Source organism: Lepus europaeus, chromosome X, assembly GCF_033115175.1.
Source record: "Lepus europaeus isolate LE1 chromosome X, mLepTim1.pri, whole genome shotgun sequence".
Lineage (NCBI taxonomy): Eukaryota > Metazoa > Chordata > Mammalia > Lagomorpha > Leporidae > Lepus > Lepus europaeus.
This window is the reverse complement of record NC_084850.1, coordinates 94,046,187-94,068,155: the sequence shown is the minus strand read 5'-3', so window position 1 is coordinate 94,068,155 and position 21,969 is coordinate 94,046,187. Positions and strand designations below refer to the sequence as shown.

The 21,969-nt window shown below is 37.9% G+C and overlaps 1 protein-coding gene across 2 annotated transcripts in view; it reads left to right on the top strand.

The window, feature by feature from the left end:
* The window catches only part of FAAH2 (fatty acid amide hydrolase 2), a 219,809-nt gene extending 198,992 nt beyond the window's left edge, over positions 1 to 20,817 (top strand). For both annotated transcript variants that reach the window (XM_062184025.1, XM_062184024.1), the window contains one exon: positions 20,535 to 20,817. In XM_062184025.1, the coding sequence (XP_062040009.1) occupies positions 20,535 to 20,710 (176 nt within the window). In that variant the 3' untranslated portion in view covers positions 20,711 to 20,817. The remainder of the gene's footprint in view (positions 1 to 20,534) is intronic.
* The last annotated feature ends 1,152 nt before the right edge of the window (positions 20,818 to 21,969 follow it).

The window sequence follows — 21,969 nt, the reverse complement described above, 5'->3', positions numbered from 1 at the left end:
TGGCAGCTCATGACAAGAGCCTTGGGTGATTACTGACGTCATAAACAAGAGTGACAACTGTTAAATCAACACTTGAGTCACTGTGCATCTGCTCCCCATGTAGTAAGTCTGTCCTTAATGTGTTGTACTATACGAATTAATGGTAAAACTATTACTCAAACAGTACTCTGTACTTTGCATGTCTTTGTGGTTGCAGTCTGTTGAAATCTTTACTTAGTATATACTATGTTGTTCTTCTCTATATAAAGATAACTGAAAATGAATCTTGATGAAGAGTGCGATGGGAGATGGAGTGGGAGATGGGATGGTTTCTGGGGGGACGGAGGTTGGGGGTGAAAAGCCGCTATAATTCAAAAGTTGTACTTTGGAAATTAATGTTTATTAAATAAAAGTTGAAAAGAAAAAAAATTAAAAAGCGGAGCAACCGGGACTAGAACCGGCGCCCATATGGGATGCTGGAACTTCAGGCCAGGGCTTTCACCTGCTTCACCACAATGCCGGCCCCATCTCATTATGTCTTACCTTAGAGGAGTTACTTTTTGATTTTTTCTATTTGTCTAACCTTACTTATATCATAATAAGTGGTAAAGGTGATTACCAGGAATGTTGGTAGGAAATAGCTTGCAAATGTAGCCTGCCACTGATTTTCCACCATCAGCCCAAAGTTAGTAAAGTTGTCTGCACTCCAAGATCTCTTGGGCAGTTTTCAAAAAGAAGACCTACATTGGCCATATAGTCATTTAAAAGCATAATATTGGTGCCATGAGTGTTTCTCAGAACTCATATGATTCATATGATTTAAATAGTATTCAGCATCAAAGTTAATATCAAATTTTCATCTATTGAATTTGGTAAAAACATATCACAGCATCCACAATTATCCCTTTTATAATCACAGCAACCATTAATAATTGAACACTGCATTATTTTCTTCCGCAGACAAACTGGGCCTTGTGGTGGTTCAATAGAGTCAGCTTGTTAGCCTCATCAGCTAATAAGCTAGACACAAAACTTCCATGCATTCTAAGAATAGATTCTACATAACATAACATTTTATAATATCATAAATTCCATGAAACCTGTTTTCTGTACCTGGTTTTTTAATATGTTATTCAGTTGAAAGTCAAAGTTACAGAGAGAGAATGGAGAAAGGGAGGGAGGGAGAGACAGAGAGAAAGATAGAGTGAGAGAAATATCTTCCATCTATTGATTTACTCTTCAAGTGGCTGAAACAGACCAGGGCTGAGCCAGGCCAAAGCCAGGAGCCAGAAACTTCATCTGGCTCTCCCACATGAGTGGTGGGGGCTCAAGCACTTGGGTCATCCTCTGAAGCTTTTCCCAGACCATTAACAGGGAGCTGGATTGGAAGTGGAGCAGACAGGACTCTAACCCATTCCCTTATGGGATGCCATTGTAACAGTCAGTGGCTTTACCCACTATGCCACAACGTCAGCCCTGCCTGCTTTTTTCATGTTTACAATCCCCATTAATAATTGCACATAGTAGGTGTGGACTCATTTTTATAAACAACATTCAAATACATACACAAATAAACTATGAATAAAAATGGATCTTACAGAATTACTTTTAAGGAACTCAGTAAATTCTTTCTCAAAAAAACCAGTGAAACTGGAAAATCATAAAATTTCTTTAAGTATGAAAGTTTGACAATGTCTGTAGTAGAATTTGAGAACCATTTATTCAAGAAAGCCTATGATCTGAATAAAAAATTGCTGAAATCTATGGTATGTAAATTAAAGTCTTCTCACAACCTCCACTCCTTAGATATAACTTAGATATTCAAGTTCTACACTTGATAGGATAGGACAGACTTTGCAAGCTAACAAATCCTATCCTTCCTATAATCATGTCACAAATATTTGAACCTGAGTAATGAAGATGGTTAGATACAACAGTTTCAATTACAGTTAGCATCATATAATATGAATTCTAAAGGAGGTCATGGTAGGCCATTAGTGCTAAAAACTCTTTTTTTTTATCAAAACTAAAGGGGTGTTAATTGCAAAACTGGAAATGAAACTGAGGATTTGTCATGCCTTAAGATACTTTTTTTGGGGGACAGGCAGAGTTAGACACAGAGAGAGTTATAGACAGTGAGAGAGAGACAGAGAGAAAGGTCTTTCTTCCATTGGTTCACTCCCCTAATGACTGCCATGGCCGGCGCTGTGAAGATCCAAAGGCAGGAGCCAGGTGCTTCCTCCCAGTCTCCCATGCAGGTGCAGGGACCCAAGCACTTGGGCCATCCTACGCTGTCCTCCCAGGTCACAGCAGAGAGCTGGACTGGAAGATGAGCAACCAGGACTAGTGCCCGCCCCCCCAACTGGGACTAGATCCCCGGGGTGCTGGCGCCGCAGGTGGAGGATTAGCCAAGTGAGCCACTGCACCAGCATTAAACAAATGAGCTATAAATGCATCTCAAGGAACTAGAAAAACTACAGCAAACCAGACCCAAAATTAAAAGAAAAATAATTAAAATCAGAGAAGAAATCAACAGAATTGAATGCAAAAGACAATAGAAAAGATCAGCAAAAAAATATCTGAAAAACAGATATTTTGAAAAAATAAACAAATTGAGACACCATTGGCCCAGCTAAGATACTTTCAATTATTAAGCCCATTACTCTTAATATGTAAAAAGAGAAGTTTAGATCAGATCAGTGTAGTTCTGTTAAATACTAATATTATGAACTGTGTTCTTATCTGTAGCTTCTTTTATTATATTTTCTTTTTTAAAAATTATTTAAGTCATACCAGTTTCATACATGACAGATTTAGGAACATAGTGGCACCACCCCCACTATGCTTCCTCCCTGTGCATATCCAATTCCTTTTCTTAATTTTCACAATGTTCTATTTTCAGAATACTTAATGATTGTATATTTAACCCTACTCTAAGTAAAAGAGTTCAACAAATAGTGTGAAGAGAAAGGAAACAAAACAGCGCTGTTTATCAATGGAAGACACAAGGGCTATAAATTATTATCGAATCTCAGAATGTCTATTTCACTCCTATACATTACATTTCATGTACTCCATTGTTACCTTTGATCAGCAAAAATATATGCTATCTGTCTTCTTTGGACTTGCTTATTTCACTAAGTATAATGGCTTCCAGTTGCATCCATCTTGTTGCAAAAGACAGGATCTCATTTTTTACAGCTGAGTATTACTCCATAGTGTATATATACCATAATTTCTTTATCCAGTCAAAGTTGATGGGTATCTGGGTTGATTCCATATCTTAGCTATTGTGAATTGTGCTGCAATGAACATGGGCATACAGATAATTCTTTCATACACTAATTTCTTTCAGTTTGGGTAAATTCTCAGGAGTGGGATGGTTGGACCATATAATAGGTCTGTATTCAGATTTCTGAGGTGTCCATACCATCTTACACATTGGTTATACAAGTTTAACTTCCAACAATAGTGAATCAGGAGGGTATCTTATACCCTACAACCCTACCAGCATTTGTCATTGGTTGATTTCTGTATGAGAATCATTCTAACTGGAGTTAGGTGAAACCTCATTTTTTTCACATTTATTTAATAAATATAAATTTCCAAAGTACAGCTTATGGATTAAAATGGCTTTCCCTCCCATAACTTCCCTCCCTTCCACAACCCTCCAATCTCCCACCTCCCTCTCCCATTCCCTTCACATCAAGATTCATTTTCAATTATCTTTATATACAGGAGATCAATTTAGTACATATTAAGTAGAGATTTCAACAGTTTGCACCAACACTGAAACATAAAGTGTGAAATACTGTTTGAGTACTAGTTATAGCATTAATTCACATTGAACAACATATTAAGGACAAAGATCCTACATGAGGAGTAAGTGCACAGTGACTCCTGTTGTGGACTTAACAAATTGACACTCTAGTTTATGGCGTCAGTAATCTCCCTAGGCTCTTGTCATGGGTTGCCGAGGATATGGAAGCCTTTTGAGTTCGCTGACTTCTATCTTATTTAGACAAGGTCATAGTTAAAGTGGAAGTTCTCTCCTCCCTTCAAAGAAAGGTACCTCCTTCTTTGATGGCCCATTCTTTCCACTGGGATCTCACTTGCAGAGATCTTTCATTTAGGTCATTTTTTTTGCCAGAGTGTCTTGGCTTTCCATGCCTAAAATACTCTCATGGGTTCTTCAGCCAGATCTGAATGCCTTAAGGGCTGATTCTGAGGCCAGAGTGCTGTTTAGGACATCTGTCATTCTATGAGTCTGCTGTGTATCCCGCTTCCCATGTTGAATCATTCTCTCCCTGTTTTATTCTATCAGTTAATATTAGCAGACACTAATCTTGTTTGTGTGATCCCTTTGACTCTTAGACCTATCAGTATGATCAATTGTGAACTGAAACTGATCACTTGGACTAGTGAGATGGCATTGGTCCATGCCACCTTGATGGGATTGAATTGAATTCCCCAGGCACATTTCTAACTCCACCATTTGGGGCAAGTCAGCTTGAGCTTGTCCCAAATTGTACATGTTCTCCCCCTCTAATTTCCACTCATATTTAACAAAGATCACTTTTCAGTTAAATTTAAACACCTAAGAATAATTGTGTGTTAATTACAGAGTTCAACCAATAGTATTAAGTAGAACAAAAAATACTAAAAGGGATAAAGTATTAAGTTGTACATCAACAGTCAGGAAAAGGGCTGATCAAGTCATTGTTTCTCATAGTGTCCATTTCACTTCAACAGGTTTCCTTTTCGGTGCTCGGTTAGTTGTCTCCAAAAGGGAGAACATGTGATATTTATCCCTTTGGGACTGGCATATTTCACTCAGCATGATGTGTTCCAGATTCCTCCATTCTGATGCAAATGATCGGATTTCATTGTTTTTTACTGCTGTATAGTATTCTATAGAGTACATGTCCCATAACTTCTTTATCCAGCCTACTAATGATGGGCATTTAGGTTGATTCCATGTCTTAGCTATTGTGAATTGAGCTGTAATAAACATTAAGGTGCAGAAAGCTGTTTTGTTTGCCAATTTAACTTCCTTTGGGTAAATTCCAAGGAGTGGGATGGGTGGGTTGAATGGTAGGGTTATATTCAGGTTTCTGAGGATTCTCCAGACTGTCTTCTATAGTGGTTTTTACCAGTTTGCATTCCCACCAACAGTGGGTTAGTGTCCCTTTTTCCCCACATCCTCGCCAGCATCTATTGTTGGTAGATTTCTGAATGTGAGCCATTCTAACCAGAGTGAGGTGAAACCTCATTGTGGCTTTGGTTTGCATTTCCATGATTGCTGGTGATCTTGAACATTTTTTCATGTGTCTGTTGGCCATTTGGATTTCCTCTTTTGAAAAATGTCTATTGAGATCCTTGACCCATCTCTTAAGGGTGTTGTTTTTGTTATTGTGCAGTTTCTTGATCTCTTTGTACATTCTGGTTATTAATCCTTTAACTGTAGCATAGTATGCAAATATTTTTTTCCTATTCTGTTGGTTGCCTCTTCACTTTCTTGACTGTTTCTTTTGCTGTACAGAAACTTCTCAATCTGATGTAATCCCAATTGTAAATTTTGGCTTTTATCGCCTGTGCCTCCGGAGTCTTTTCCAAGAAGTCTTTGCCTGTGCCTATATATTGCAGGGTTTCTCCAATGATCTCTAATAATTCAATGATGCCAGGTCATAAATTTCATTGTTTAAGCGATGTTGAGTGGATTTTTGTGTAAGGTGTAAGGTAGGGGTCTTGCTTCATGCTTCTGCACATGGAAATCCAGGTTTCCCAGCACCATTTATTGAATAGACTGTCCTTACTCCTGGAATTGGTTTTAGATCCCTGATCAAATATAAGTTGGCTGTAGATGTTTGGATTGATTTCTGGTGTTTCTGTTCTGCTCCATTGGTCTATCCTTCTGTTTCTGTACCAGTACCATGCTGTTTTGATTACAATTGCCCTGTAGTATGTCTTGAAATCTGACATTGTGATGCCTCCAGCTTTGTTTATGTTGTACAAGATTGCTTTAGCTATTTGAGGTTTCTTGTGCCTCCATATGAATTTCAGCAGCATTTTTTCTAGGTCTGAGAAGAATGTCTTTGGTATTTTGATTGGTATCGCATTGAATCTATAAATTGCTTTTTGGAGAATGGACATTTTGATGATGTTGATTCTTCCAATCCCTGAGCATGGAAGATTATTCCATTTTTTGGCATCCTCTTCTATTTGTTTCTTTAAGAGTTTGTAGTTCTCATTGTAGAGATCTTTGACGTCCTTGGTTAAGTTGATTCCAAGGTATTTGATTGTTTTTGTAGCTATTGTGAATGGGACTGATCTTAGAAGTTCTTTCTCAGCCGTGGCATTACCTGTGTATACAAAGGCTGTTGATTTTTGTGCATTGATTTTGTATCCTGCTACTTTGCCAAACTCTTCTATGAGTTCCAATAGTCTCTTAGTAGAATTCTTTGGATCCCCTAAATAAAGAATCATATGATTGGCTGGCACCGTGGCTCAATAGGCTAATCCTCCGCCTGTGGCACTGGCACACGAGTTCTAGGCCCTGTCAGGGTGGTGGATTCTGTCCTGGTTGCTCCTCTTCCAGGCCAGCTCTCTGCTGTGGCCCAGGAGTGCAGTGGAGGATGGGCTAAGTCCTTGGGCCTTGCATCCGCATGGGAGATCAGAAGAAGCACCTGGCTCCTGACTTCGGATCAGCATGGTGCGCCTGCTGTAGCGCCCCGGCTGCAGTGGCCATTGGGGGCTTAACCAACGGAAAAGGAAGAGCTTTCTCTCTGTCTCTCTCTCACTGTCCACTCTGCCTGCCAAAAAATAAATAAATAAATAAAATTTTTTTAAAAAGGAAAAAGAATCATATCATCTGCAAAGAGGGATAGTTTGACTTCTTCCTTCCCAATTTGCCTAATGACTCTGGCTAAAATTTCCCGAACTATATTGAATAGCAGTGGTGAGAGTGGGCATCCCTGTCTGGTACCAGATTTCAGTGGAAATGCTTCCAGCTTTTCCCCATTCATTAGGATGCTGGCCGTGGGTTTTTCATAAATTGCTTTGATTGTATTGAGGAATGTTTCTTCTATACCCAAGTTACTTAGAGTTTTCATCATGAAAGTGTGTTGAATTTTATTGAATGCTTTCTCTATCTATTGAGATAATCACATGGCTTTTCTTCTGCAGTTTGTTAATGTGGTGTATCACGTTGATTGATTTGCGAACGCTGAACCATCCTTGCATACCAGGGATAAATTCCACTTGCTGTGTATGGATGATCTTTCTGATGTATTCATTGTGGTTTTGATTTGCATTTACTCAATAGGTAGTGATCCTGCCCATTTTCTCAAGTGTCTGTTGGGCTGATCTTAAAATTTCTTTCTCGGACATGACATTGTCTGTGTATGCAAAGGCTATTGAATTTTATGTCCTGCCACCTTTCCAAACTCTTTTGTGAGTTCCAATAGTCTCTCAGTGGAGTTTTTTTCGATCCGCTATACATAGGATTGTGTCATCTGCTAATAGGGATTGCTTGATTTCTTTTCTAATTTATATCCTTTTGATTTCTTTTTCTTGCCTAATGGCCCTAGCTAAAGCGTTCTGGACTATATTAAATAGCTATTGTGAGAAGGGGCATTCTTCTCTGGTTCTGGCTCTTATGTTTTTTAGTTCTCTATTTTCTTTTTTTATTCTTTTTTGGTATGACTGTTAGATTTCCAAATATTTGTCCTTTTGTTCATACATTCTTCTGACTACGAAGTCTGCCATTAACTTTCCATGACATTTTTATTTCATCTATTGAGTTCTTCTTTTCTATTATTTCATTTTGATTTCTCTTTAAAATCTCAATTTCAAGGGAAAAATTTCTATTCATGTCATGTATACTTTTCTTTAGTTTCTGGATTTGCCTCTGATTGCTTTTGAGTAATCCCATGATTAAATTTTGGAATTCCGAGCCGGGCGGCGGGAGCCGGGCGGCGGAAGCGGAGCCGGGCGGCGGGAGCCGGGTGGCGGAAGCGGAGCTGGGCGGCGGGAGCGGAGCCACAGAATCTCGCCAGTGCGGGAACCAACAGAGGAGGGTAAGACCTCAGAAACCCAAGACATTGGGGGGGGGGGGGAAACAGAGGCCTCTCCCTTCACTCACCAAGCAAAACGAAGAGCACCGCGATTTTACATATATAAAGCGCAGCCAAACTCAGTAACTTTAGCAAAACTGGAGAACACATTGAGGGCTGAATAATAAACTCATTGTGTGGTCCCAGAGGTAGATCAAACGAATACTCACAGAGGCCAGATTTCAACTACCCTCAACTCTACTCCCAACTGAGTAAAAAAAAAAAAAAAAAACATAAATTATCTCCAACATGCCAAACAACAAACATAGAAGCCGAGGTAACAAGAGCAAGGAAGACACTATGACGCCCCCAAACGAGAAAGACATGCCAATGCAAGATTATGAAGATGAAGAGATAGAGGAAATGCAAGAAACAGATTTCAAAAAATTGATAAGAACATTAAGAAGTTCTCAAAAAAAATTCTTGAACTACAGATCCTTAATGGACAAGATAGAAAATCTCTCCCATGAAAATGAAATATTAAGGAGGAATCAAAATGAAATGAAACAACTAGTAGAATATGAAACTGTGATAGTGAAAAAAACCACAATGAAATGAAGAACTCAATAGATCAAATGAAAAACACATTAGAGAGACTTAAAAACAGAATGGGTGAAGCAGAAGAGAGAATATCGGAATTAGAAGACAGAGAACAGGAAAGGAAACAGTCAAATCAAAGAAAAGAAGAAGAAATCAGAAATCAAAAAAATACTGTCAGGAATCTACAGGATACTATTAAAAAACCCAACATTTGGGTTCTAGCAGTACCTGAAGGCATGGAGAGGGAGAAAGGATTAGAAGACCTTTTTAGTGAGATACTAGCAGAAAATTTCCCAGGTTTGGAGAAGGACAGAGGCATCCTAGTACAGGAAGCTCATAGAATCCCTAATAAACATGACCAAAAGAGATCCTCACCACGACACGTCATAATCAAATTCACCACAGTAAAACACAAAGAAAAGATCCTAAAATGTGCAAGAGAGAAACGCCAGATTACTTTCAGAGGATCTCCAATTAGACTCACAGCTGACTTCTCATCAGAAACCCTACAAGCCAGGAGAGAATGGCGAGATATAGTCCAGGTACTAAGAGAGAAAAACTGCCAGCCCAGAATATTATATCCTGCAAAGCTCTCATTTGTGAATGAAGGTGAAATAAAGACCTTTCACAGCAAACAGAAATTGAAAGAATTTGTCGCCACTCGTCCAGCCCTGCAAAAGATGCTTAAAGATGTATTACATACAGAAACACAGAAACACGGTAGCCAATATGAAGGAAGGTAAAGGAAGGAAACCTCACAGCAAAAGATCACAGGAATCTCAAAACAGATATTAGAAAATATCTTTGGCAAATGGCAGGGCAAAGTTACTCCTTCTCAATAGTCACATTGAATGTTAATGGCTTGAACTGTCCAGTTAAAAGACACCGATTGGCTGATTGGGTTAAGGAACAAAACCCATCTTTTTGCTGCTTACAAGAAACTCATCTTTCCAACAATGATCCATACAGACTGAAAGTGAAAGGCTGGAAAAAGATATACCATGCCAACAGAAATGAAAAAAGAGCGGGCATAGCCATCTTAATATCAGACAACATAAACTTTACCACAAAAACTGTCAGGAGAGACAAAGAGGGACACTATTTAATGATTAAGGGATCCATTCAACAGGAAGATATAACAATTATCAATGTATATGCACCGAATCACAGGGCACCAGCTTATATAAAAGACTTGTTAAGGGACTTAAAGGGAGACTTAGACCCCAATACAATAGTACTGGGGGACTTCAATACTCCACTCTCAGAGATAGACAGATCGTCAGGACAGAAGATCAACAAGGAGACAGCAGATTTAAATGACACTATAGCCCAAATGGATCTAACAGATATCTACAGAACATTTCATCCTACATCTAAGGACTTTACATTCTTCTCAACAGTATATGGAACCTTCTCTAGGATTGACCACATACTAGACCATAAAGCAAGTCTCAGCAAATTCAAAAGAATTAGAATCATACCAGGCAGCTTCTCAGACCACAAAGGAATGAAATTGGAAATTAGCAACTCGGGAATCCCCAGAGCACGTGCAAACACATGGAGATTGAACAACATGCTCCTGAATGAACAATGGGTCATAGAAGAAATTAAAAGAGAAATCAAAAATTTTCTGGAAGTAAATGAGGATAACAGCACAACATAACAAAACCTATGGGATACAACAAAAGCAGTGTTAAGAGGAAAATTTATATCAATAGGTGCCTACATCAAGAAATTGGAGAGGCACCAAATAGATGAGCTTTCAAGTCATCTCAAGGATCTAGAAAATTTGCAGCAAACCAAACCCAAACCCAATAGAAGAAGGGAAATAATTAAAATCAAAGAAGAAATCAACAGGATTGAATCCAAAAAAACATTACAAAAAATCAGCCAAACGAGCAGCTGGTTTTTTGAAAAAATAAACAAAATTGACACCCCATTGGCACAACTAACTAAAAAAGAAGAGAAAAGACCCAAATCAATAGGATCAGAGATGAAAAAGGAAACATAACAACAGACACCACAGAAATAAAAAGAATCATCAGAAATTGCTACAAGGAACTGTATGCCAGCAAACAGGGAAATCTATCAGAAATGGACAGATTCTTGGACACATACAACCTACATAAATTGAGCCAGGAAGACATAGGAAACCTAAACAGACCCATAACTGACACAGAAATTGAAACAGTAATAAAGGCCCTCCCAACAAAGAAAAGCCCAGGACCAGATGGATTCACTGCTGAGTTCTACCAGACATTTAGAGAAGAACTAACTCCAATTCTTCTCAAACTATTCAGAGCAATCGAAAAAGAGGGAATCCTCCCAAATTCTTTCTATGAAGCCAGCATCACCTTAATTCCTAAGCTGGAAAAAGATGCAACATTGAAAGAGAATTACAGACCAATATCCCTGATGAACATAGATGCAAAAATACTCAATAAAATTCTGGCCAATAGAATGCAACAACACATCAGAAAGATCATACACCCAGACCAAGTGGGATTTATCCCTAGTATGCAAGGATGGTTCAACGTTCGCAAAACAATCAACGTAATACACTACATTAACAGGCTGCAGAAGAAAAACCATATGATTCTCTCAATAGACGCAGAGAAAGCATTTGATAAAATACAACACCCTTTCATGATGAAAATTCTAAGCAAACTGGGTATGGAAGGAACATTCCTCAATACAATCAAAGCAATATATGAAAAACCCACGGCCAACATCCTATTGAATGGGGAAAAGTTGGAAGCATTTCCGCTGAGATCTGGTACCAGACAGGGATGCCCACTCTCACCGCTGCTCTTCAATATAGTTCTGGAAATTTTGGCCAGAGGTATTAGGCAAGAAAAAGAAATTAAAGGGATACAAATTGGGAAGGAAGAACTCAAACTATCCCTCTTTGCAGATGATATGATTCTTTATTTAGAGGACCCAAAGAACTCTACTAAGAGACTACTGGAACTCATCGAAGAGTTTGGCAAAGTAGCAGGATATAAAATCAATGCACAAAAATCAACAGCCTTTGTATACACAGGCAATGCCACGGCTGAGGAAGAACTTCTAAAATCAATCCCATTCCCAATAGCTACAAAAACAATCAAATACCTTGGAATAAACTTAACCAAAGACGTTAAAGATCTCTACGATGAAAACTACAAAACCTTACAGAAAGAAATAGAAGAGGATACCAAAAAATGGAGAAATCTTCCATGCTCATGGATAGGAAGAATCAATATCATCAAAATGTCTATTTTCCCAAAAGCAATTTATACATTCAATGCAATACCAATCAAGATACCAAAGACCTTCTTCTCAGATCTGGAAAAAATGCTGCTGTAATTCATATGGAGACACAGAAGACCTCGAATAGCCAAAGCTATCTTGTACAACAAAAACAAAGCCTGAGGCATCACAATACCAGATTTCAGGGCATACTACAGGGCAGTTGTTATCAAAACAGCATGGTACTGGTACAGAAACAGATGGATAGACCAATGGAACAGAATAGAAACACCAGAAATCAATCGAAACATCTACAGCCAACTTATATTTGATCAAAGATCCAAAACTAATCCCTGAAATAAGGACAGTCTATTCAATAAATGGTGCTGGGAAAATTGGATTTCCATGTGCAGAAGCTTGAAGCAAGACCCATACCTTTCACCTTACACAAAAATTCACTCAACGTGGATTAAAGACTTAAATCTACGGCCCGAAACCATCAAATTATTAGAGAGCATTGGAGAAACCCTGCAAGATATAGGTACAGGCAAAGACTTCTTGGAAAAGACCCCAGGAGCACAGGCAGTCAAAACCAAAATTAACATTTGGGATTGCATCAAATTCAGAAGTTTCTGTACTTCAAAAGAAACAGTCAGGAAAGTGAAGAGGCAACCGACAGAATGGGAAAAAAATATTTGCAAACTATACTACAGATAAAGGGTTGATAACCAGAATCTACAAAGAAATCAAGAAAATCCACAACAACAGAACAAACAACCCACTTAAGAGATGGGCCAAGGACCTCAATAGACATTTTTCAAAAGAGGAAATCCAAATGGCCAACAGACACATGAAAAAATGTTCAAGATCACCAGCAATCATGGAAATGCAAACCAAAGCCACAATGAGGTTTCACCTCACCCTGGTTAGAATGGCTCACATCCAGAAATCTACCAACAATAGATGCTGGAGAGGATGTGGGGAAAAAGGGACACTAACCCACTGTTGGTGGGAATGCAAACTGGTTAAGCCACTAGGGAAGTCAGTCTGGAGATTCCTCAGAAACCTGAACATAACCCTACCATTCAACCCAGCCATCCCACTCCTTGGAATTTACCCAAAGGAAATTAATTTGGCTAATAAAAAAGCCATCTGCACATTAATGTTTATTGCAGCTCAATTCACATAGCTAAGACCTGGAACCAACCCAAATGCCCATCAACAGTAGACTGGATAAAGAAATTATGGGACATGTACTCCATAGAATACTATACAGCAGTAAGGTACAATGAAACCCAGTCATTTGAAACAAGATGGAGGGATCTGGAAAACATCATGCTGAGAGAATTAAGCCAGTCCCAAAGAGACAAATATCATTTGTTTTCCCTGATCGGCGACAACTAACTGAGCACCAAAGGGGAAACCTGCTGAAGTGAAATGAACACTATAAGAAACAATAACCTGATCAGCTTTTGTCCTGACTGTAGATGTACAATGCAATACTTTATCCTTTTTAGTATTTGTTGTTGTTGTAGTTGTTCTAGTACTAGTGGTTAAACTCTGTAAATAACACACAATTATTCTTAGGTGTTTAAATTTTAACTGAAAAGTGATCCCTGTTAAATTTCAGAGTGGGAAAAGAGAGGAAGGAGATGCACAGTTTGGGACATGCACAATCAGTCTTGCCCCAAATGAAGGAGTTAGAAATGTGCCAGGGGATTCCAATACAATCCCATCAAGGTGGCATGTACCAATGCCACCTCGCTAGTCCAAGTGATCAATTTCAGTTCACATTCGATGGCTTAGGTCTAAAAATCAAAGGGATCACACTAACAAGACAAGTGTCTGCTAATACTAACTGATAGAATCAAAAAAGGAGAGAAAGATCCAACATGGGAAGTGGGATACACAGCAGACTCATAGAACGGCAGATGTCCTAAACAACACTCCGGCCTCAGAATCAGCCCTTAAGGCATTCGGATCTGGCTGAAGAGCCCATGAGAGTATTGTAGGCATGGAAAGCCAAGATACCATGGAAAAGAAAAAAAAGAAGAAGACCTAAATGAAAGATCTCTGTTAGTGAGATCCCAGTGGAAAGAACGGGGCCATCAAAGAAGGAGGTACCTTTCTCTGAAGGGAGGAGAGAACTTCCACTTTGACTGTGACCCTATTGGAACAAGATCAAAGTCAGCGAACTCTAAAGGCTTCCATAGCCCTGGCAACTCATGACTAGAGCCTAGGGAGATTACTGACGCCATGAACAGGAGTGTCAAATTGTTAAGTCAGCAACAGGAGTCACTGTGTACTTACATCCCATGTGGGATCTGTCCTTAATGTGTTGTCTAATGTGCAGTGATGCTGTAACTAGTACTGAAACAGTATTTTTACACTTTGTGTTTCTGCATGGGTACAAACTGATGAGATCTTTACTAATTACATACTGAATCGATCTTCTGTATATAAAGATAATTGGAAATGAAAAAAAAAACCTGGTGTTAAATTGGAAATGGCATAGAAAATTAATTAATTTAAAAAATATTATGTAGGATCTCTGTCTTTAATGTGCTGTACACCCTTATTTAATGCTATAACTAGTACTCCAACAGTATTTTTTTTCTTTTCTTTTCACTTTGTGTTGCTATATGGGGGCAAACTGTTGAAATCGTTACCCAATATATACTAAACTGATCTTTTGTATACAAAGAGAATTGAAAATGAATCATGATGTGATAGGAAGGGGAGAGGGAGCGGGAGGGGGGAGGGTTGTGGGTGGGAGGAAAGTTTTGGGAGGGGGAAGCCATTGTAACCCATAAGCTGTACTTTGGAAATTTATATTCATTAAATAAAAGTTTAATAAAAAAAATTTTGGAATTCCATTTCCGAAATCTCCTTGATCTCCTCATTTTTGCATTCTAATATTGAAATAGTGTTGTCTTCCTTTAAGGAGGGTCACGGTGTTGTTCTTATTATTTTTTCTTGAAGTTCTGCATTTGTTTTTAGGCATTTGTGGAGTTGATTGTTGATTTTTCTTTCTGATGGCTATTATCTTTGATCTATTCCTCTTTTGCTTAGTGAATTTCTTCACTTTCAGGGACTACCAAGTGGTTTGTTTCAGGTGTAGCCAGGGAGCTCTGATCAATGCACCAGGGTTGGATGAGTGCCAGGGTAACACCCATATTTGGCATGGTAGATCACAATACCAAGTGACACCCTGCACCTTCTCATGTAACCATGGAGTTCCCCCTTGTCTCAGCACACAAGGCTCCCACAGTAACCAGATCCAGAGGTTTCTCTCTGCCCTGCCAGCCTGTTCAGTCAACATAGAGGTAGATATTCCACAAGACAGTTCCAATAGGCATCTTGGACACCCCTACCATCCCACTGTCTGGTCACATCTCCACCAGGCTCAAAGTCAGTGAGGACTGCAGACCATTCCCTCTGTGACCAAAATTTGCTGCCTGCCCACCACTGTTGTGGGCACTGCTGATTAGTATTCCCTTCTCAGTCAGTTACTGTGCTTGTGCACCAAGGCCTCTGTAGATATTGCCCTAACCCAAAATGGTGCCTGCTCTCTCTAAGTCAGGGAGCAGGCGCTGTTTTGGGGAATTTGGGGGAAACAAACATCACCCTCCACTTAACTGGGTCCATGGGCAAATGCCAGCAACGACCAGCCCCTATGGCTCCAGTCTGGACCCACATATACTCTCCCTCTTTCTCTATCACCACGGGTTGGTTGCTGCAGTCTAATCTCACCTCTATCTCCAAACTGCTGCCTGTCTGGCTCTCAGATGCTGCAGCAGTGCTTGTCCTTTGGCAGTTTATCCACTATTCCACACAGGTCCACACTGTTTCTCTTCTTCCCATAGGACTTCCAGTGTGGTTTTCTCTCTAATTCTCCTCTGAAAGTGCACTTTCTATGCTTTTCTCTTCACTGTTTACCATTAGCTCAGCACAGCATATTGTCCTCTAATCCATCATCATGGAATCTCCCCTCTAACAACTCTATCCATTACTGAGTGCTCTAAATTTACATAAGGTGGAATATGATTGATCTCCCTTGAAAATAAAGTTAGTTTAGTCAAACGTTTTTATGATATTCAGAGTCAAACTAAACAGAATTTAAAAAGAAATATCAATGAAAGAGACAACTACAGAGAACCCTGCTAGGATCACAGTCACTCCTGATGGTCAGAATGCAGTGCACCAGTACAAAGCTGCAGTTTCTCAAGGGAATCTAGATAGAGTATTAATATCTGGATAAATAAGGTACATACTTATAAACTTCCTGAAATTTGAAGTCATTTTCTAAAACACACAAAGATCCAATATCAAGAGGCAGAAAAGTTACTGTCTGAAGTGATTAAAGAACAATATCTCACTGCAGCATGAATTAAGTGGAAGACGTTTTCACAATCTGAAATGCTAAATAACTAAAGCAAAGGAAATCATATTCAAATCCATACCCAGGAAACAATGAATGTTGGCCCGGCACTGAGGCATAATGGATTAGGCCTCAGCCTGTGTGCCAGCATCCCATATGGGTGCCAGTTCTTGTCCTAGGTGTTTCACTTTCAATCCAGATCCCTGTTGATGGCCTAGGAAAGCAGTGGAGGATGGCCTAAGTTCTTGGGCTCCTGCATCTACATGGGAAACCTGGAAGAAGTTCCTTGTTCCTGGTTTGGATTGGCCCAGCTCTGGCTATTGCAGTCACTTGGGGAATGAACCAAGAGGATGGAAGACCTCTCTCTCTGTCCCTCCCTTCCTCTGACTGATAACTCTGCTCTCAAATAAACAAACATCTAAATTATTGAATCTATCTTCTTTATCTTTCCTTCTTTTTTATTTTTAATATGCTCATGTGCTTATCTCTTTATATTTCATATAGGTTTCACTTTATGAATGATGATACTGTTATTTATTGCATAAACCCAACCTGGATGTTGAATGCAAATTCATCTTTGGGCCTTAAGATCTATTTTTTTAGTTTTCACTTATATTTTTCCTTACTTTATTCTATTACTCTGTCTTTCCGTTATATGTAGCTTGACCTTTCTCTTGTTGCTTTTAAAATTCTGTCTTTGTCCTGGACTTCAGTAGTTTGACAATAGTATAATGTGACCAGAACTTTTCATGAAAACTGTATTGTGATCTTTCAATTTGAGGACATGGATGTCCATATCTCTCCTAAATTTGGAAAATTTCCAGATAGTATTTAATTAAATGGGCTTTCCGCGTATTTTCCATCCTCCTTCTTTAACACCCATAATTTGAAAACCTCTTACTTTAATGGTGTCTCATTCATCTCCTCTTTTCTTAAAAGATTTATCTATCTATCTATCTATCTATCTATCTATTTATTTAAATGGCAGAGTTACAGAGAGGCAGAGGCAGAGAGAGAGAGAGGTCTTCTATATGCTGGTTCACTCCCCAGATGGCCACAATGGCCCGAGCCATTCTGATTCGAAGACAGGAGCCAGGGTATTCTTTCTGGTGCCCCATGCAGGTGCAGGGGCCCATAGACTTGGGCCATCTTCAACTGCTTTCCCAGGCCATAGCAGAGAGCTGGATTGGAAGTGGAGCAGCTGGGACTCGAACTGGCACCCATATAAGATGCCAGCACTGCAGGCAGAGGCTTTTACTTGTTATGTCTCAGTGCCAGCTTCTCACCTCCTCTTTTTTCTGAGTTAATTCAAATATCTTTCCTCAGAATCAGAAATTATTTTTATTTATTTTTCCACTTGATTCAGATGTGTTTTTTATTTAATTTGATGACTTCTTCAGTGCAAAAATTTCTGTTTGTTTCCTTCTTTGTGGTGATACTCTTGTTAATTTTATTTAATGTGCAAAAAATTTAATTTTTATACTACACTATACTTGTCTTTTAATTAAATTTCCATGAATTTTTAAGAACTTGCATGTGTGATTGATACTTCTTCCTTGTTATTTTTAGAATCCTCTGATTTTCTTGTGTTTTTGACATTTTGTCTGCATCATGCTTTATAGAGAACCTTTTCTACACAAATGTATTTTTGGCATTTTCCTCTTCCTGTACCTGGGTATTTATATGTTTCCTGAGATTTGGAAAATAATTAGCTCTTATCTTATTACAGATGTCTTATCTGCCTTTAATTGTCTATTTTTCTTTTGGAGCACTCACAATGCACTGATTTGCTCATTTAATCATGAACCGGAAGTTTCATAGGCTTTCTTTTTTTAAAGACTAATTTATATGTTAGAAAGAGTTAGAGAGGCAGAATCAGAGAGAAAGAGAGAGAAGAGAGAGCAGAGAGGAGAGAGGAGAGAGGAGAGAGAGAGAGAGAGAGAAAGAGAGAGAGAGAGATCTTCCATCTACTGGTTCACTCCGCAAATTGCCTCAGTGGCTGGACCTGGACTGAACTGAAACCAGCAGTCTGGAACTTCCTCCAGGTCTCCCATGAGTGTGCAGGGACCCAAGTACTTGTGCCAGCTTTCCCTGATTTCTCAAGCCATAGCAGAGAGCTGGATTGGAAGCAGAAGAGCCAGGACTCGAACCGATGCCCATGTGGGATGTCGGAACTGCAGCCAACAGCTTTACCCTTTATGACTCATTGCAGGATTTCTTCATTTTCTTCATTTATTTTTGGCTGTGTTATTTTATAAGACCTCTTTCCAAGATCAGAAGTCCTTCTCTTTGACCTAAACTGTTGTTGAAGCTATCAACAGTTTGTTCTGTCTTCAGTTTCAAGATTTTTAATGGGTTCAGCTTTATAATGTTTATCTGCTTAATTTCTCAGATAATGAATTATTTTCCTCATTCAATTGAATTTTGATTATTCTTTTGTATTTCATTGAGTTTCTTTAAAATAGTTATTTTAAATTCTTTTTATATCCTCTTTTAAATTTTTAACATTTACTTATACAAAGAGGATGTATTTCATGTATTTTATGCATTTTCTATATACAATTAAAAATATAAAAATACTCCTTCTCTCACGCCCTCCCTCTTCCTTCCATTCTTTTTTATTTAATTTTTGAATAACACAATTTCAATTTAATTCATAATTTCAGGCTTAATCCTCCAGTAAATAAATAATTCAACAAGTGGAAAGTAGATATCTACTCAGGAGTATAGACAAGGGCTATAAACAATAATCAAATCTCAAAATGTCAATTTCACTCATACATATTACATATTATTGGGTGTACTCTATATATTTAGAGTCTGGTGATACAGACTTGTGTTTTTTGAAGACATCATGTTAATTTACTTTTTTATGTGTTTTATTTTCTAATGAGAGTACTAATGATGATGTTTTTGTATCTGATCTATCAGTGTACTATGCTGATTTTCAAAGATGATTTTTTCTTCCTTTCTTTTTTAAAGACTTTATGCATCCGTATTTTTAAATTTTATTTAAGTATTATAAGTTTCATATATTTCATATATACAGATTTAGGAACATAGTGGGACTTCCCCTCCCACGCGCCCACATTCCAATCTTTCCCTTTTGGATCCCCATTCTTAATTTTTATAATGATCTATTATCAGTATACTTAATGATCATTTAGTTAACCCCACTCTAAGTAAAGAAGTTTAACAAATAGTATGAAGAGAAAGAAAACAAAAAATATAAAACAAAAGATTCCTTTTCATTTTCTTAAAATGCTAAATGTAAATTTAGCACAAGTTTCAGCAGCTTCATTCCTCCATATACACTAGAGAGAAATATATATATATATATGACTGTATGCACCATTGTATATAACTATATATTATACATATATATATATACAGTTACCTGTGCATGAATTTATAATTAGGCTGCTGCAAATCATAACATCTTTAATAATAGTAAAAATTTTAAATATCAACTGTTGTATCGGTTATCAAAATTTGGTATATTCATTCAATGGAATACTCTTAGTCAATAAAAAAGGTACTAAATATATAAGCACTGAAATCCTTACGCTAGGTAGAATAAGCCAGACACAAGACATTAGGAATATCTGATTCCATTTGGGGGAATGTCCAGAATAACAAATGCATGGAGGTATCAAGCAGATTATTGGTTGCTTAGAGTTGAAATTAAGGACATTGATTATAGATTTTATTTTGAGGGTTATGAGAGTATTCTAAATTTTGTTGTAGCAATGGTTGTAAAATTCTGTCAATTGATTAACAATGACTAAATTGTACATTTGAAAGAGAACTATATTTTATGTAAATTATACTACTGTAGATCTTTATAATACCATGAATGAGATATATAACTGCAATATGCAATTCTGGACTATCCAAAGCTGATATTACAAAATGTTTATAAGTGAAAAGAGACCTATATATTTGAGAACATATTACTCTACTTTGGCTTTTAGTATGATTTTCCTGAAAAGGAAACTGGGAAAAGTTAGAAACATATTAACAAAAATACAGTTGGGCTCTAATTTTCATTTTTGATGTTCAGAACCAGATTTTAGCTATTATTAGCCAAGCAACTTCTTATTAAACTTCAAATATTTAATATTCCTATTAAAAATCAAATATGTAATGCACATAATAAATATAATTTATGTTTTAATAAACATAGTTATATCTTGCAAATGCTATCCTCATTATTGGTAAAATGAGACGGTGAAATTAGTTTGGGGAGCTAGGCCTTGATTTCTAACATTTCCTATTTTCTGTTTCAGGTGTCTTCAATGCCCTGGGTTTGCCTGTGACTCAGTGCCCACTGGGTCTGAATGCCAAAGGTCTTCCTCTAGGCATTCAGGTTGTGGCTGGACCATTTAATGATCACTTGACATTGGCTGTGGCCCAGTATTTTGAGAAAAGTTTTGGGGGCTGGGTCTGCCCTGGAAAATTTTAGGAGGACATTCTCCAAGGTCAAGGTGTGTGTATATGTCCTTGTATCTACTGATTGTGTGAGACCAAGCTCCAGCAGGCTAGTAGAAATAAAAAGAATTCATTCTCTTTTTCCAATTATTCTTTTCATTTTAAATTTCTTGCAATAATTACTGTTCTTATTACATGAGAATATTTGATTTCTGCCTTCACTTCACTGGAGAATATGTACTTAGAAATGGACATATAGAGTATAGTTTCATATATGTTGTAATGATACCTATTTTGCATACAGTAGGGAGATCAAAGGAAGGAATACTTAATTTGCATGAGAGATCTTAAGAAACTTCATAGACTAGATGATGATTTAACTGATAAATGATAGACAATAATATTTTTTGCGAAGAAGGTCATAATGTATGGGGCCGGCACTGTGGCATAGCGGGTAAAGCCTTTGTCTGCAGTGCTGGCATTCCATATGGGCAGTGGTTCGAGTCCTGGCTGCTCCACTTCCAACCCAGCTCTCTACAGTGGTCTGGGAAACCACTAGAAGATGGCTCAAGTCCTTGGTCTCCTGCACCCGTGTGGGAGACCAAGAGAAAGCTCCTTGCTCCTTGCTTCAGATCAGCATAACTCTGGCCATTGAAGCCATCTGGGGAGTAAGCCAGCAGATGGAAGACTCTCTCTCTCTCTCTCTCTCTCTCTCTCTCTAGCCTCTCCTTCTCTCCGTGTTTAACTGTGATTATCAAATAAAATAAATAAATATTTTAAAAAGATGGTCATAATGTAAAGGAATTCTAATTAGAAGAAGTTAAAGGGGTAAAGGCAAGGCATGATTTATGCAACATTTAATATGACTAATCTGCAGTTGGGGGAAGAGTAATTGAAGCAATAATGCTACAAAAAGAAAAGCTTCTAATATTGTTACAGAAACATATTTCATAATTTTGACCTATGAGAGAGCCTAGAAAAAATGACAACTGAGTAGAAATGATGAACTAAATAGCACTCAGAACTTTATTTTCAAATATCATTTTATAATAAAAAGAACTGAGGGTTCATTGAGAAAAAGCTGGCTTCAGGGTTGAGACAAAGAAATGGTAAGTTAAGCCTAGACTAGGTTTTGTGCATAAATGTTAGGAAATGCACAAAACTGAAGGCAGATACGTCAAAATGTCAAAAGATATTTAAGAACGCTAAATTGGAGAACACCAAAATAAATTACACCAGCTCAAAATTATTTATAATTCAAATGGAGAAGGAAAGAAGTACAGGAAGATAAAT